Source organism: Danio rerio, chromosome 4, assembly GCF_049306965.1.
Source record: "Danio rerio strain Tuebingen ecotype United States chromosome 4, GRCz12tu, whole genome shotgun sequence".
Classification (NCBI taxonomy): Eukaryota; Metazoa; Chordata; class Actinopteri; order Cypriniformes; family Danionidae; genus Danio; species Danio rerio.
The window spans coordinates 9,181,985-9,197,743 of NC_133179.1; the positions used below are offsets into that span (position 1 = coordinate 9,181,985).

At 35.3% G+C, this 15,759-nt stretch overlaps 1 protein-coding gene across 4 annotated transcripts in view; it reads left to right on the forward strand.

The window, feature by feature from the left end:
* Positions 1 to 15,759, forward strand: part of adipor2 (adiponectin receptor 2) — a 37,855-nt gene that overhangs the window by 11,970 nt on the left and 10,126 nt on the right. For all 4 annotated transcript variants that reach the window (XM_073946255.1, XM_073946254.1, XM_073946256.1 and 1 more), the window contains one exon: positions 14,354 to 14,518. In XM_073946255.1, coding sequence (XP_073802356.1) covers positions 14,354 to 14,518 — 165 coding nt within the window. The remainder of the gene's footprint in view (positions 1 to 14,353; positions 14,519 to 15,759) is intronic.

Sequence of the window (15,759 nt, forward strand, 5' to 3'; positions counted from 1 at the left end):
TTTCTGTGTCTAGATGCGCCAATTTCTCTTTGTTGCATCAATGCCAAAATAGTTTTAAGTTAATAAGCATTTAATTGGTTCAAATTAGGACTTAATAATTAATCGAAAAGTAATCGAAATTGACATTTAGAATCTAAAAACGGTCTAATTTTTAAAGGCACATATTTTTTAATTACTTTCCCTACTGTGTGTGGAGTCACGTGACCCCGCTCTGTTAAGGCTACTTTATACTTCTACATCGAACACATGTTTATAGTTCGGTGCAGCCTTCGTGCAGTCGCATACGCGTGTACCTCTCAAAAAAACGTAACTACACATTTTAAATACTCAAAGATGGTAGATAGTTTGCGTTTCCTTCAATTATTTTAATATCAGGTAATGCACCCTTCAATAACAATCTCTAACTTGTAGTATGTGAGCATATTTACTGTACAAAACCTGTCTGTGATATATGAGGCCAAAAAATAAATAATCGTTCATAAATTGTAATCGAAGTAGTCAATTAATCAAGATTTTAATTTCAGGCCAAAATGCCCAGCCCTAATTCAAATGTCCAGCTACACAGGAGAGACTGTGGCGTGTGAGCATACCTGGAAAAGGAACTCTTTTCCTTTGAGTGAGTCATAATTGCCAAGGGTCACATAACCAGGTGTATATTTTAGACCCTTGTGGAACAAGTGAAGCGAGAATACATGGTGACAGAATTTAATTGTTTGGGTATTCCCTTTAAAAAACAAAAGGCATAAGATGGTCATTGATATAACTGTTAATACACCTTATGCACATTTGTGTTTTAACATATGTAAATTGAGCATTACTTCTCTGAATATTATTCTGTATTTGTTATATATACAGTGTTCAACGTAATTGAACACATCCCATTTTGAAAATGAATTATTTTATCAATTTCTCTGTGAATATAGGCAATGCAATTTGGTGCATTTAAACAAAACAGATTTCTTAAACAGATATTTATTAGAATAATATTTTAGTTACCAAACATATTTAGAAATTGAAAGATAATACAATTGAATTCAAGCAAAGTATTGCAAAAAAATTATAAATGTGACCAATATTTTTTATAACAGAAATTTGGGTGTACTAGTTATTGGATAGTTATCATAAGTTATTGTGTTAGATAAGCTCCAGATTTATCTTCAATATTGACTAATCTAATGTATATGCACGCAAAAAATAATGTAGAGCTTTCTACTGAAAACATGAATTTAAAAGACAGACTTGTGAGGGGTCAACTTGTATATGCTGAGCATTGTAGTTTACATAATACAGTAGTATATGTAGTTAGACTTGCTGCTAACAAAGCATTTAACTCTGAATGCAGTGAACCATACAGTCCATCTTTTATGCTTTTTAAAGCATGCACTGAAACTCACTGCAGTAGTACAAATACACCTGTAAACTGGGTTAAAGGTCAAAGAACAACTATCAAACACACCTGCTTCCATGTAAAACACGGTTGTAGATGTTTCTCTTATACTTGAGCTTTATGTAAAGCTTTAGTGTATTTTGTTGACCTTCAAGTTGTACTTTGTTTAATGAGTTAATTTCTGTGTTATGTTGTTCAGTTTTCCAAAGCTACCAGTTGTTTTCTTCCAATCAACAGCTCTGCTTTAATTCTATGGCAACAATGTAGTTAGGTGATTGGTTTTTGTATGGCAACAGCCGAAGGTTGGAGATCTGTTGGCTCTACAAGGTCAATTTTGAACCAGGAACTGCTTAATTCTGTTGATTGGGAGACTAATGGAAGGAGGCTAAAGTTGAACATACGTCACTATAACCACTCTTATGTGATGATGTCATATGTGTGAGCTCAGCCATCTGGTCAACTCAAAACTCTCAACTCAGATAAATGACTTTGATAACTGAGGTCTACCATAAAGTAGTCAGAACTTCCACTGGTGCTTTCCAGATTGTGGTATGTCTATGGTACAGCTTGTTCTCCTTTTTAATCAGAGAAACGCAATTCATTTCACCATCAATGATGAGTGTAATTCACCATGTTCATTTCTGAGGAAGCCGGAGATGAGGAGTGTGTTTGAAAAATGATCTCTCCTACAACCTTAAAATACAGCAGAGCTAAAAATGTGCAAGCATTCCTGAATTGTTGTGTTCCTTCTTAATGACTGTATTTGTTATGGATGTTTTGGTAACCAAAGAAACTATTGCTTTTAGATTGATCATTCCCATGTTCCCAATCTGGAGCTCAGAAAGAGAGACATTTCTGGTTAAAGAGCATGTTTAATTCCAGCTTATTGTAGGGATTCATAAAGGTTGAAAAAAATAAAAGGTTTTGAGTCATATAGATGTGTACATGAAGTGAAAGTTTGAGTGAGCACGTCAGCGTCACATGTACACTGGCACTGGGGTTAGTCTGTACAAAGGTCTGTTCCTGATTGAGCAAGAAACTGTGGCTCCACTGTGCCGAACATGTGATGTTTGTTGTGAAGAGAGAGAAAGAGGGAAGGACAATTGCAAAGAATGGATGGCCAGGGGTCTCTCAACTTTGAGTGTTTGAACATGTGGTCTTAAGTAGAGCAAGGGAGAAACATACAGGGCCGTTCTTAGAGACTGGAGATAGGTGGAAAATGAGTTGGCTGAAAGTTAGTCTTGCTCCTACAAGGGTTACTTTATTGGAGCTGGTTACAGTGACCTGTGTGTGTGTGTGTGTGTGTGTGTGTGTGTGTGTGTGTGTTTCTATACTTGAATGGCTAGCTTTGTAAGTATTCAGACAGTGTAAATGTTTGCAGGGTATAAAAAGTTATCAATGTCTAACATTGAGGCTTGATAAAAATAAAGAAAAAATAAGCTAAACATAAGCCAAGACTCACTTTTTTCTGCTGCCTTGAATTGACTGTTATCAGTCACAAACAGTGCAGGTCTAACCTGCTTGCCTGGATTGCCTTCTGCTTTCAGTCCAACAAGGACAAATATGTTGTTTTGCAGGAAAGATCTGTTGTTCCGATTTAAAGAAGGGGCCGTGTGGTTCTCTAGAAACAGTCATATGATCCAGAGGACTCTAGGAACTTCTCGGACAGTTGTGCAATTGCAAGTCCTAGAGTTTACATGGAATCTTATCTGTAGATTTTACTCCCCGTCCAGTTCTGCTGATCATAACAAACCTTCAGACCCTTGTTGAGATATGGAAGTATATCTATCAGAAAGAGACTTTCACTTGAAATAATGCACCACTGCTCAATAGTTCAGGGTCACTAAGGGCGTTTTCGCTGCTGGCTTCTGTTTATGAACCTGGCAAGTTTTCTCCCTTACCTCTGTTTATTTAGGCAATATGAACACAGCAGTCATGCTTGGATCAGCACCAAAACAGTCAATCCAAGATTGTCCGAATGAAGTGTTCTTTGTCCACTTAAACCTTGGAGTGGTTTGGTTGAGGTGAGAAAGCAACCAACCTCAGTGGAACAACAATCTGAGTGGTATCAGAGGTTGGAAAATCTTATACTTGTCTACATTAGTTACTTATCACAGTTGAAAACGAAGGAGAACCTTTTAATCTAAGAAAAAGTAGTGAAATAATCCCCTGCATTGTAAGGATGCTGAAAATTATATTGAATGTATGGCTGTGCCAATTTGGGTTGGGTCGATAGATGATACCATTATTCATAAATAATTAATTCACAACCACCTATGACAACGATGCCATCGTCCATCTTATTGTTTCACATTAGACATTGTACGATGCCAAATTGGTCCATCACCCAACCATAGTGTTGATAAACAATATCATATTAAATTGCAATCAAATTTATGTCAATAAAGATAGACATTTTTATATATATAAATAATAGAATAGAATATATAATAGAAATATGCAACTACAGGAATCTATAATTGTGTTCATATTCGAGATTCGAGATTCATTTGGTGAATTCGAGATTCACCAAATTTTTTGTAGCTGAAAATAGGTCATGCTGCATCACACAGTGTGGTTTAGCACACTCGTTTCACTTTCCTACCCACAGTACCCACCTTCAGTCATGGTTGGAATACGCTGTTAAAAATGGAAGCATTAACAACTTATATCAAAATGTTTATTGTTATCGTGCATTATATAAAATAATTATTAAGATTGTTTTTTTTTTTTTGCCATATTGCCCAGCCCCATGTAAATGCACTCATACTTCAGAGAAAAGTTCAAGCTAAAGTGTGTATATTCTTGTTTTCTAGCATATAATAAACATTGTAGCTTCAGCTACTGTAGTCTTCAGGACCAGACAAAAGAAGTTTGTTTGGAAGATGGGTTCATGATGTACTCGCTCATTAATTACATTTTTTTTTTTACACACTGCAGCTTTAAATAATGGTCACATGTTTTAAAATGTCCTGCTTCATAGATTAGTAGGCGTTGTAGCTAAACTCCTGTAGCCTTTTGACTGTACTAAACGAGACACATGGCCCTCCTGCTGAGGTTATGCCTTTCCAGAGGCCAGCAACAGGATGTTCCCAGCATTCCAGGAATTGAAATACACAGAGTCATATCCCTACCAGTGTCATGCTACTGTGTCCAAACTCTTGCTGCTGTTATTTGTCGCAGAACACATGCTTGTCTCTCTCTAAATGTCTCTTAAGGTCTTTCAGAGTCCCCTTAGAGTGCTGTGCATGTGTGCTGCATTATTTTTTTGTCTCCTATGATGAGGTGCCAGCATGCTTGGCAATGAGTATTTTGACGTTCCTCACACTGCAAGAGTCTGGTTTGAGCACAATGTACCATCATGACTCCATAATGAGGTCATGTAATGATGGAACATACTTTTGCATGAACTCTCACACTGTGTCCTCGCCGAGCCTGATGTGATAAAGTGCCAAGCTAATAATATCAAGTCTTGCATGAGGTTTTGTCCTAATCAGATGGAAATGTGACACCGAGACATTTCCATGGGCAATTGGTTTCTGTTTTCAGCATGCTGAGAAGTCCCGCTCTGACTAAAGTTGCTGTATTAAACGTCAAATATGTTCTGTTTGGAAGTGATTTTATTTTTATGGTAGCATTTCACTTTCAGCAAGGATATTTTAATGAATATTTACTGATTAGAACATAGTGTTTTAATGAATATATAACTTAAAAAAAAAAGAAAGAAATACATCAATGCACTACAGAAAATTGGTTGTTTAGGCCATTTCTTTGGTGTTGTCTATGACCTTTCAAGTTTTTATGTGTAGCACATGGGTGATCTGGCTTAAATGTGACTTCCAGACATGAACTGGAACACAATATGACTACTTTACACGTGAGGCCCTTTAGCTGACAGAACAGCCCGCTGGCCTCCTGCAGGGACCCCATGTGTCTGACTTAAAAATACATCTTGCATTTATTTGTATTGAGACACTTCAGGGTTTTTGGTTATTTTATTTTGGGCATGTTTACCAAGATTGTAACCAGCACCAGAGGGTTAAAGAAATCACTCTTATTTGCAGTCAAAAGTTACATTGGGGAAAAAAAATATGAAACTATTTTCACATAGTGGAACCGTTTGGTACTGCAGCATGCCTTACTGAAAGTAATACTAAAATATCAGCCTCAAATTTACTATAGACTGATTTTAGATAACAGTAAACTTTTATGACTTATAAGCGAACAGCAAAATAATCTGATTGAGTTTCAACACAAAAGATTCTTTCAAAAAACTACTAACAATACGTTTGCTTTACAAAATAAATCAGAAATCTGTTAGAAATTGTGTTGGTATTTAATTAAAATGGTGATCTCATTCATTTTTTATCTTTATTAAACCTTTTATTTCAATGTTAATTTTGTTATACAAACTTTAGCTCGTCATAACGAGCCTAAAAATGTTATGCATGTGTGACTAAATAACTTTTAGCTTGACTTTTCTGCTGAACTTTTACTTGAGCGGGCCGCCCAGGTATATTAATGGCCGGCCAAGTATATTTATTAATCTTTGATTAATCGTACGTGTTTTTGCATTACCTTTTTACTTAAGCCTACTTTCAAATGACTGTGCGCACAGTCACGAGAGCAAGAGAAACATTAAATAATTCATTCTTAAATCTAAACAACTCAAAAAAACTTGACTATATACTCGAGAGGATGAAATGACTGGTCTAAACTGGCTGCAAATAAGCCTATAAGCACATCTTTTGTAATGGGTAATCAACACATTTGCCTTATTTAAAGAATCTACACATTTTATCTTGTAATTATTATAATTTGTAGAGACATTGCCTGTTTTTTCCCCTTTTTTCTGTCATTTATTTCTCATTTGCTGTATATTTTTATTTATTTGCTGATGTCATTAGGCTATATTACATAGGCTGTTTTATATACATATCTAAAATGCTTCGGCATTCAAGTTTGCTTTGAACGTCAAAGAGAGAGAAGCAGCTTTTACCATGTCAGTGCGTGCACATGTCTCCTTAATAGCATAAAAGATAAATAGTTTATTTTTTTCAGCAGTCTTTTTTAATTTTTATTTAATCAATTGAAAAGAAACAGCGTATAACAGTTTCAAATTAAATACAATTATTGTTAAAAATTAAATTGTTCATTTTTTCGCATATTGTTGGCTGTTTTATATGATGTGGGTAAACAATGTGTTTCAATCCGGCTACCACTGCAACTATATTTCAGATCTATGGGAAGCACAGTGTACTGCACTGGAATTTCAGTCACTGATGCATCTTGACCAAGAGTGGCACTTTTTTTTTTACCATATGTGGTCTCTTGTTTCTGAAAAAACATCTCTTAAACAAAGCTTTTAAGATGCTGGCAGTGTTAGTAGGTAGCAGGTGGTGAGAGTATTACATCTGAGTCATGCTAAAGCCAGCAAATCGAACAGACTGCATGTCATTTAAGTTCAGCCCAACATACTGAAGAGCAGCACTGTAGTACAATGTTGTCTTTTTTTCTTTTCCTCACCAGGCTCTGTAATAAACATGGTTGTTTTTTTAAGATGTTAAGCTGGTTCTTTTTCTGTATTTACTCTCCCAGACTCGTACAAGTTGTCCCAGCTGTATCTCCAGCAAACAAACAAGCAGTTTATTTCCTCCTCTCTTTCTGGCAGGAAAGTGATTATGGTTCTAGATGATCTCTAGAGAGGGTCGTTTACATCCAGCCAATCAGTGCACATAGTGAGCATAACACTGGACATCTCAATTACTCTGGGGTTGGGACTGGCTGATACAATATAACCAGCATCTTATATGGCTGCATGAGCCATTTTTATATCACAGAAACCGCAGCACAATATAAATTTTATTTTTAATGAGGAAACGATAATAATAACCCTGTGATAATGCATGTTTGTGGACAGTCCAGTGAGTAAATGCTTTTATTTGTTCGTTAGTTAGTTAGAGGACCAGTTATTGGGATTAATTTAATATTAATTAAATTAATTAATTAATATTAATTTAATTATTATTAAAAACAATCATTAATCATTTATTTTTATCATTCTATGAATATAATAAAATATATATATAAATATTTTATATATTATAAATATATATTATATATAAATAATCTATTTTTTTTTCTATTGAAAATTTAGGCGTAAAAGGACGTTTTATTATATAATCATGCAGTGTCAATGGTCAATGCATCGAGATATGCATAATTACACAGTGAGTAGCCCAAGTTTGACCTCACTAACCTTTCAAAATCTTTTATGCATTGATATTTTGGTAAACAAACACAAAAGTATCCATGTTTAAAAATGAAGTTAAAACTGAGGTGTGCTCATATTTATTATTATTATTATTATTGAATGCTCATCATAAAACCATATCTAAAACAGTATTTGCATTTCTCACGATGACAAATTTGATCTGATATATTTATCTGATTGCTGTATTTTATCTTGTGCTGTTTTCTCTGGTTGAGGTGATGAGTAAGAGACTGAGAGGTTTTATGTTTTCGCACATGCCTTTCTGAGGTGTGCACATTGCAGTCTTAAAGACTTGTTTGGGATTGTTTTTCAGGGTGTGTTTTAAGTAGTTCATAATTTCACACCCTGTCCTCCCAAACAAACCCTTATATTCACTAGTTGAGAGATTTGTTCAGCAGTGGAACAAGACTCGACTGTCTTGTTGGTTTCTTTACAGGTTTTATCAAAGTATCAGGATGAGCTCTTTTTCTGATGTTAAGGAAATCTAATAGTTATTTAATAATAAACCAAATGTTTTTCTTCTGTTTTCAAGTTAACTGGTTTCCTGAAATGCAAATGATTTAATATTTATTAAAATATATGCTGATTTGCATAATTTTCTAGCACAAACATTTGAATATATGATGAATGCAGGTTAAATGATTTTCTTCTTGTTTTCTTTTTACATTTTATTTTGTATAGATTTTGAGTATCACTATTCAGAAAATACTGTGAAAGGCCAGGAAAGAAAAGCTGTTTAATAAAATGTTCTCGATTATGTATTTATAACAACATCTTCAGTAAAATCTAAAGCTATTATAAATGATAACCATACAATTAAATCCTGGTTGCCTTAAATTTTTTAAGCTGAATCAAATTAACCTTATGTATACATGTTATTACTTGCATTCTATACAATTAAGTTAGAACATGATAAACTTGATTTGATTTATTTTCAATCAAAAATATCATACTTAAAATATCATTAAAAAAATCAACATAGTTGCAAATGGAGTGGGATGAAGCACAACCTTATTATTATTTTCCCACCCCATTACCACATACTTAATTCATCTATTACTTAAACTTATTTATTCTTTTACTCATTTCTTTTTTTACATGAGACATGTTTCATCCTTTTTTCATCTTTGACATACTATATGTTTAAATCCATTTGTACCTTTACAATTTATAACAGTTTGCAACTTATTTTAATAAGTTGCAATGAATTAAAACATATGCTGTCATGACTAATTGATCATATAATTATCATATAAGTTTAACCCTGTACCTATCAACGCTCCTGTTTTTCCCAGGATTCTCCCGTATTTTACAATTCTATCTCACTATCATCCCGTAAAGGTATTTCTCCTGTATTTTTATTCTTTCTATAAGGGGGGGCAATAAACATCAAAGAGCAAATCCTCCGTATATGCAACCTATATTGCTGAACCACCAGGGGACGCCCATTGCTCTTAAATTTGTTTAGGCATGAAACCACTCTAAAATAAATATAAAACAGGCGGGATTCCTTTCCTTTCTGTTGTAGCGGGGCATGGCTGTCAGATGCGCTCCATATTGATAAAGAGACACAAGAGTTTCCCTTATTTTCACATCCCAATGTTGGCAGGTATGATAATTACCCAATTGTATTATGTTTAGAGTATCTAAGTGCTGCATTTACAAAAAGTCCTTTTAAAAATGCACGTTATATTGGAAATCTGGAGATACAAATTGATGAATCATAGCAAAACAAATACTCCAAAGTGCATTGTGGATGTTTCCTTCACATTAGACTGAAAAAAGCACTATAAAAAGCCCCAAAATGTCAAACTGAGGCAGGCTTGTTTTTGCCTGCAGTGTCTCCTGTTAAATACAGGAACATTTGCTTTCCGACTGTATAAACATATACAGAAGTGATCTATTTGTCACAGCTATGAGCAGCGCTGTTAAAAATGTTTATTTTAAAGCAATAGATGAATCCGTGACAGACAGTAGACATTTAATACACACACACACATACACACACACACTTGTAATGAGAGGCAGCTGAATTCGGTCACTCTTGGAGAGGATGGGGTTGCTGGCAGGCATCAGAAGTAGGTTATTCATGCATTATAGATCCAGTTCTGGTTCTGCTCGACTCCTCTTGTTGACAAGAAACACACACTGTTAGCTGCTCTGCCTTTTACCCGTGACCTCTCTGCTCACCGCTTTACATGCCCATGGAAGTGTCCCAGATTTGGCTTGTTAGATGGATCGTTTGTCAGGTGAAAATATATGTAGGACTCTTGGGATTTTTCTGTTTTACTGTCGTGCACAATGCCGGGTGCATCTTATTCAATGTCTGTGATAAACTATTGACACTTCAAATAGAATTCAAGTTAATTTGTATAGCGCTTTTTGCAATTATTATTGTTTCAAAGCAGCTTTACAAAAGTTGCACATTATTGAATTACAATCAAGTTAGGTGTACTATCAAATATAACTTATGATATACAGACATAGTTAACCTGCAGTCTTATAGCATAGAGGTGATGTCTGTGTACGTTTAATGACGTGTATTTATGTATTAAGTATATGTGTTGGTTGCCATCATCTTTTCGTAAGTGTTGTCCTTGAGGTCCTCGATGGAGAATCAGTTTTATTGTATTGATCTCCACACATAGGTTTATTAAAACAATAAAGTATTAAATTAAGTGTACTGGCCCCAACAACCATGCCGCATTTAAAGTCTCTTAAATCCTGCAGCAGATCATCCTGACCATGTCTACATGCCTAAATGCAAGCAGTTGGATCGGTGTACCTAATAAAGTGGCCAGTGAGTGTATTTTATAATGTTAAAAGTAATATTTCTCTGTGCACTTGTGTTGTGTAAATGATTTTAAATGGTAGACGTGACACATTTACAGTAATCCACTTTGCAGGAACACTATATGAGAATCCAGTGTGCTGGAATGCCTTGTTTGATGCAAAACTCTACTAATCTGCTGATGTTGAATAGCCAAACTCAAGGCTGAATCAGTTCAGAAAGCATTGAAGTGTGTCTATTTATGGAGCTCCCTTAAAGCGCTGCTGGCCTACAGCAGAAAAGGAGGTACAAGGACACAAAGTGCTCGTTTCTAATGTTATTGACTGACTGCTCCTAATTATAGACTGAATCACGCTTCAGATGCATTCACTATTAAATCTAGTCTACTGTCATCAATCAGTGTGTGGTTACTCTTAAATAACACACAGAGCATTCTACAGCAGGACCTCTACTGGCCGGCCGGTGGAAGTGACTCTGACGCAGGGCCTTCAAGGTCATCTCTGTGCTCCAGTCATACCTTATTCTGTTGAGGACGCCCTCCAGCTGTGCATGTGTGTGTGCATGTGTGTGTGTATATGTATGTATATATGTGTGTGTGTGCCTGAGGAAAGAGTAGCAGGCTGTTCCCAAAGCTGCTAGGGAATTAGGAGCACAGTAATGCCACGTCAACGCCGATTACCAAGATGCTAATTGTCCCACTGCCCAATCTGATCTGCTTAAGAGAGGCTTGTTAACCTGTGCTACTGAACAACACTTCACACTTTCACTCTCTTCGAGCCTTTCTACTGGGGCTGCACAATATATTCACAATGTGCGAATCTGCAGTAGTCCCGGGATCAGAAGTGTCTAGTTGTGATTTAAGTTGATCTCAAAAGTTTAACCCTGAAATACAGTGATTTTCAATTGGTCTGTTTTAAGACTTGTGTGAGATTTGAGCAAACTTCAACCGAGAGGTTATAAAGCTATAAACCAAAATGAGTTGAAGACTAAACGATGAAGACTGTACAGTGTTATTTTATATATTGTTATTGAATTTCTGTACCTCAGTACTGTAAGATTCCACAGAAAACCATCCAGTCTATTTGTATCTGTTCTATTGTATTGTATTGTATTGTATGCAGATTATAGGCACGGGCCGGTATAAGATTCTGATGGTATGATAACCTTGCATAAAAATATCACGGTTTCATAGTATTGGGATTACTGCTCTAAATATATTCTTTTTAAATGTCTGGGTAAAAACAAAAACATTTTCCCTTTTAAACACAATATTTTTATTTTATTTTTAGAAACATTTAAAATATTTTGGAACCGTAAACAAGTGATTTATTGACTTCTGCTGTCTTCATTTATTTCAAAAACAGATTTTTTATTTATTTATTTATTTTACAATTTAAAACAGCTTCTTCAGGTATTTTTTTCTGCTGGAGTTAAACTAAAAAAACAAAAAAATAAAAGTAAATAAAAATCATGCACATATCTTAGGAACTGTATTGCAGAAAAATGTGACTGTTTTAAAACCTTGACTTGATGCGGTATACCTTAAAAACGGTTATCATCCCATGCCAAATGCAGATACTCTTCTATGAACATTTCCAATCAATGTACAATGATGAATGCATTCAAAATAGTTATAAGCCATCTTTCGAAATTATACCCATGTCACAATATATATATATCACAGACAAATGAAATATCGCAATGTTGATGTTTGTCCAATATGGCGCTGCCCTAGTTGTAACAGTCTGTCAAGTGTAAGCAATAGGGGCCTATAAATAAATGCAAAAACAAAAGAATAAACAACTCTCACACGCTCTTGGCTGAATATGTATCATAACTATTAATATTAATGTAGAAACGTTCTATTATTATAATATATTTGTGTTCTTTGTCTTAATGTCATGTGAAAACTATTCAATGCATCAAAAATAGAGAGCTGGCTTCTAAATAAAGTAAATAAAGTGTTTTCCAATCATTTTTAGAAATATCAGTAGGATTTGTATTAGATCTATATTCTCCCAATTGAATCAAAAGCTTGTGAATTGGAATTAAATCAAAAACGGGTCATCTGAGTCAACACTCATCCCTAATCTGCAGTTTGGGATGCTGCGTTTTGTGCTTTATTGCATGCAGCTTTGTGTTTCAGTATTAGAGAGCATGTGTGTGTGTGTGTGTTTATTGTGATACTGTTAATAGTTTGTATTAGTGATGTTTGCGCACGCACCCTAGTGTGATGAACATTGTATGGTTGATAGATGAGCGTGTATAAGCCTCTTGGGGCCGATCTTTAACACTGATTGTTGGTATAAGCTCACGCTGTGCACAGAGAGATAAATTGGAGGGAGTCAGCAGGGTTTTGCTTCTAACACACAAAGCGCTGAGAACATGCCATAAGCAAGGTCATGCCAATCAATGCAGTATTAATTAAATGGAGAAGGGTGCGTGTATTACAGCGAGTACTTAAATGACCTTTTATATAGGCTCTTGTGTGATGACCGGGTCGACTGGGTGTTTGGGTTATTAGGATGATTGACTAGTTGTCCAGCTGACTACTGACTTCGAGATGAGTAGTGAGTTTATGGAGATCAGAGATGCCCAATGTGATCTGGTTCACCATCCCATTTGAAAAGAAGATAAGGAAGGTGTTGTGAAGGTAGTTAAGATGATATGCCTTTGACAGAAATGGTTATTTTGATTTTAACGTAACCCTTTGTTTCTTAGTTTTATTGCTGAGCTACAAAAAAAAGACAAATTAAATGTTGTAAATGAATCGAGTCACTTGCACAAGACATCAGTGAACAAATCAAGACAAAGGCAGGAGCAGGTCAACTAGTGTATTCAGCATTGAACTGTGTTGTGTTATAGGATTGCTTATGTTTTTACTCTAATAAGTTCATTATAAAATGTAAAACAATTAAACTGCATTATTTCATCTGATTTAAAGCAACATTTTCTATTTATTTTGAAATATTTGCGAATAAATTAGGAAATTACCCATAGTAAATTTGGTATGATGTATTTGGTTTTGTATTCGGCCCACATCCCTCATTCAAGTTTGGTTTTTGGCCCTTTATAAGAACGGGTTTGGGCACCCCTGATCTAGATATTTGTAAGATGCATGATCATAGAGAATATCTGCATGTGCTAAAGATTGTCCCATATTTACCTATTTAGCAAATGTGTAATGGGCTTAAAGCAGTTGAATTATTAAATATGTAATAGTTCACATATTAAAGGGACGCATTTTCATGTTTTTTTTTTTTTATACCTCATAGACAAAATAATCATTAAATAATAAGTTTGTGTGTCTATAAGATTTAAATATGTTGAAAATTTCTCTTTAAAGTGTTTATTTCATAATAATTCAACAAAAGTGCATTGTAAATGAATGATTACTGATTGTTAGTATGTGTGTATGTATATAAGATATTTTTAAAGCCATATCAATACAATTTGATGGATGAATAAATGGCTCCTATAATAAAATGTTTACTTTATTAATTTTGTTTCTCAGATTGAATCAAATAAATGTAGCTATTTATTAGTGCTGCACAATATATAATTTCAGCATTGATAGCGCAATGTGATCATTCACAATAGTCACATCGAAGGATCTGTGATATTGGCTTTGTATCATAGTTGATCAGTTGCACGAGTTTTTGATGCCTGTGATTGTATAATGAATTTAAAAGTATTCAGGTATTAGAAATTGTACCATTTGCGACTTTAACTACAGGGTGTCCTTGGGGTGTTAAATCTTTCTAATATCATGCAGCCCCACTGCTTATTAATAATGGATATTATGAAAAGTTGATTGTTGAGTGCTGCTTACTATGAAAAATACAAACAATGTATTTTGTTCAAATGCTGAAACCCGTCTTTGTTGTGCTTGTGTTTTCAGTGTCTTCATGCGAGGAGGGTGATGCATGAAAAAGAGGAAACGACAGTCAGAGAAGAGGAAGACGAAGAGGAGGAGGAGGAAGAAGAAGAGGACAAGAGCTCAGATGAAGGCCTTCTGCTTCAGGCTCACCATGCCATGGAGAGGATGGAGGAGTTTGTGCACAAGGTCAGACTCTCTCTCTCACACACACACACACACAGCTGAGACCCAGCTCACTGTTCATAAACACAGATGTGCATTATCATTGAGTTTATATGTTAGGGTCCACACTGAGATTAAACCCGAGTGGAGTCTCACAGCTGCCTTTACAACAGCACACCTCACTGAAAACAGCCCTGCCAAACCACACACCCGTCTCCCATCTCCAGCAAGCTCTCATCTCAATCTTGCATTGAGAGTGTGCCATATGCAGAGGAAGAGGAACTGAAAGCAGTGCTTTGTGCATGTGCTGCAGATCTCTGCTCTATAAACCAGCTCAACTTTTACTTTGCGAGCCACTTCTGCTGTAATGGCTCTTTCCTTCCTCTCTCCCTCTGGAGAAGAGGCCAAAGCTCTGTGTGTCGGAGAGCAAACACGCACACAGCGCAGGATCCAATCAGTGGCATCCACTATCAGCACACAGACTTTAACAACACCAACGTCTCTGCAGGTCAACTAAAGTATGTCGTGGACTTGAGGCAGTCATGCTGACCTACTCTTACTGTGCTTTTTTGTTTCATTAAAAAATGATGCTGGCTGATATTTATTTAAGCTTTTGATTAATCTGAATGTAATATTTTACCTTGAGGATATCTGTTTTTAATTGAGGAATTATGGTTTTGAATAAAGAACACACAATAGCAAACATTTAAGGATATATACAGGTGATGTGTTGATACACAATTAAAAGTAATTACTAATAGAGTCATTTAATACTCTGCAAGTCTTGATTGATTGAAATTGGGATTTAAATCACAGTTTAATTATTAAATAAAATTCATTTGTGTTTGAAAACACAACGGTTATGGAGACAAATTGGATTTCTTAATTGAAGTGGTGTGTTTTCAACATGTCGTTTCATGTGCGAGATGCTGCAAAAGATGCGAGACACAAACACGGTGGGCAGAACATCCATCAAGCACATGTTAATAGAAGAAACAATGGACCTGTAGCACAGTGAAATGCAGGAATACATTGCTACTGTCTGTTTCATGTTTGCATGGACATTTAAAATTGTATTGCATTAAATTTGACTGTGTTTGACCCATACAGCATTGATAACACTAGATGGTCCAACTGAACTAGAGCTTGATCTTCAATCAGGTGGTTAATGTCACATACATCACATGATTACAATTTTAAGTCTAATTTCGGGGAGGAAATCATTCTTATCCTTACTATTATCTTTATCACATGCTATATATCAT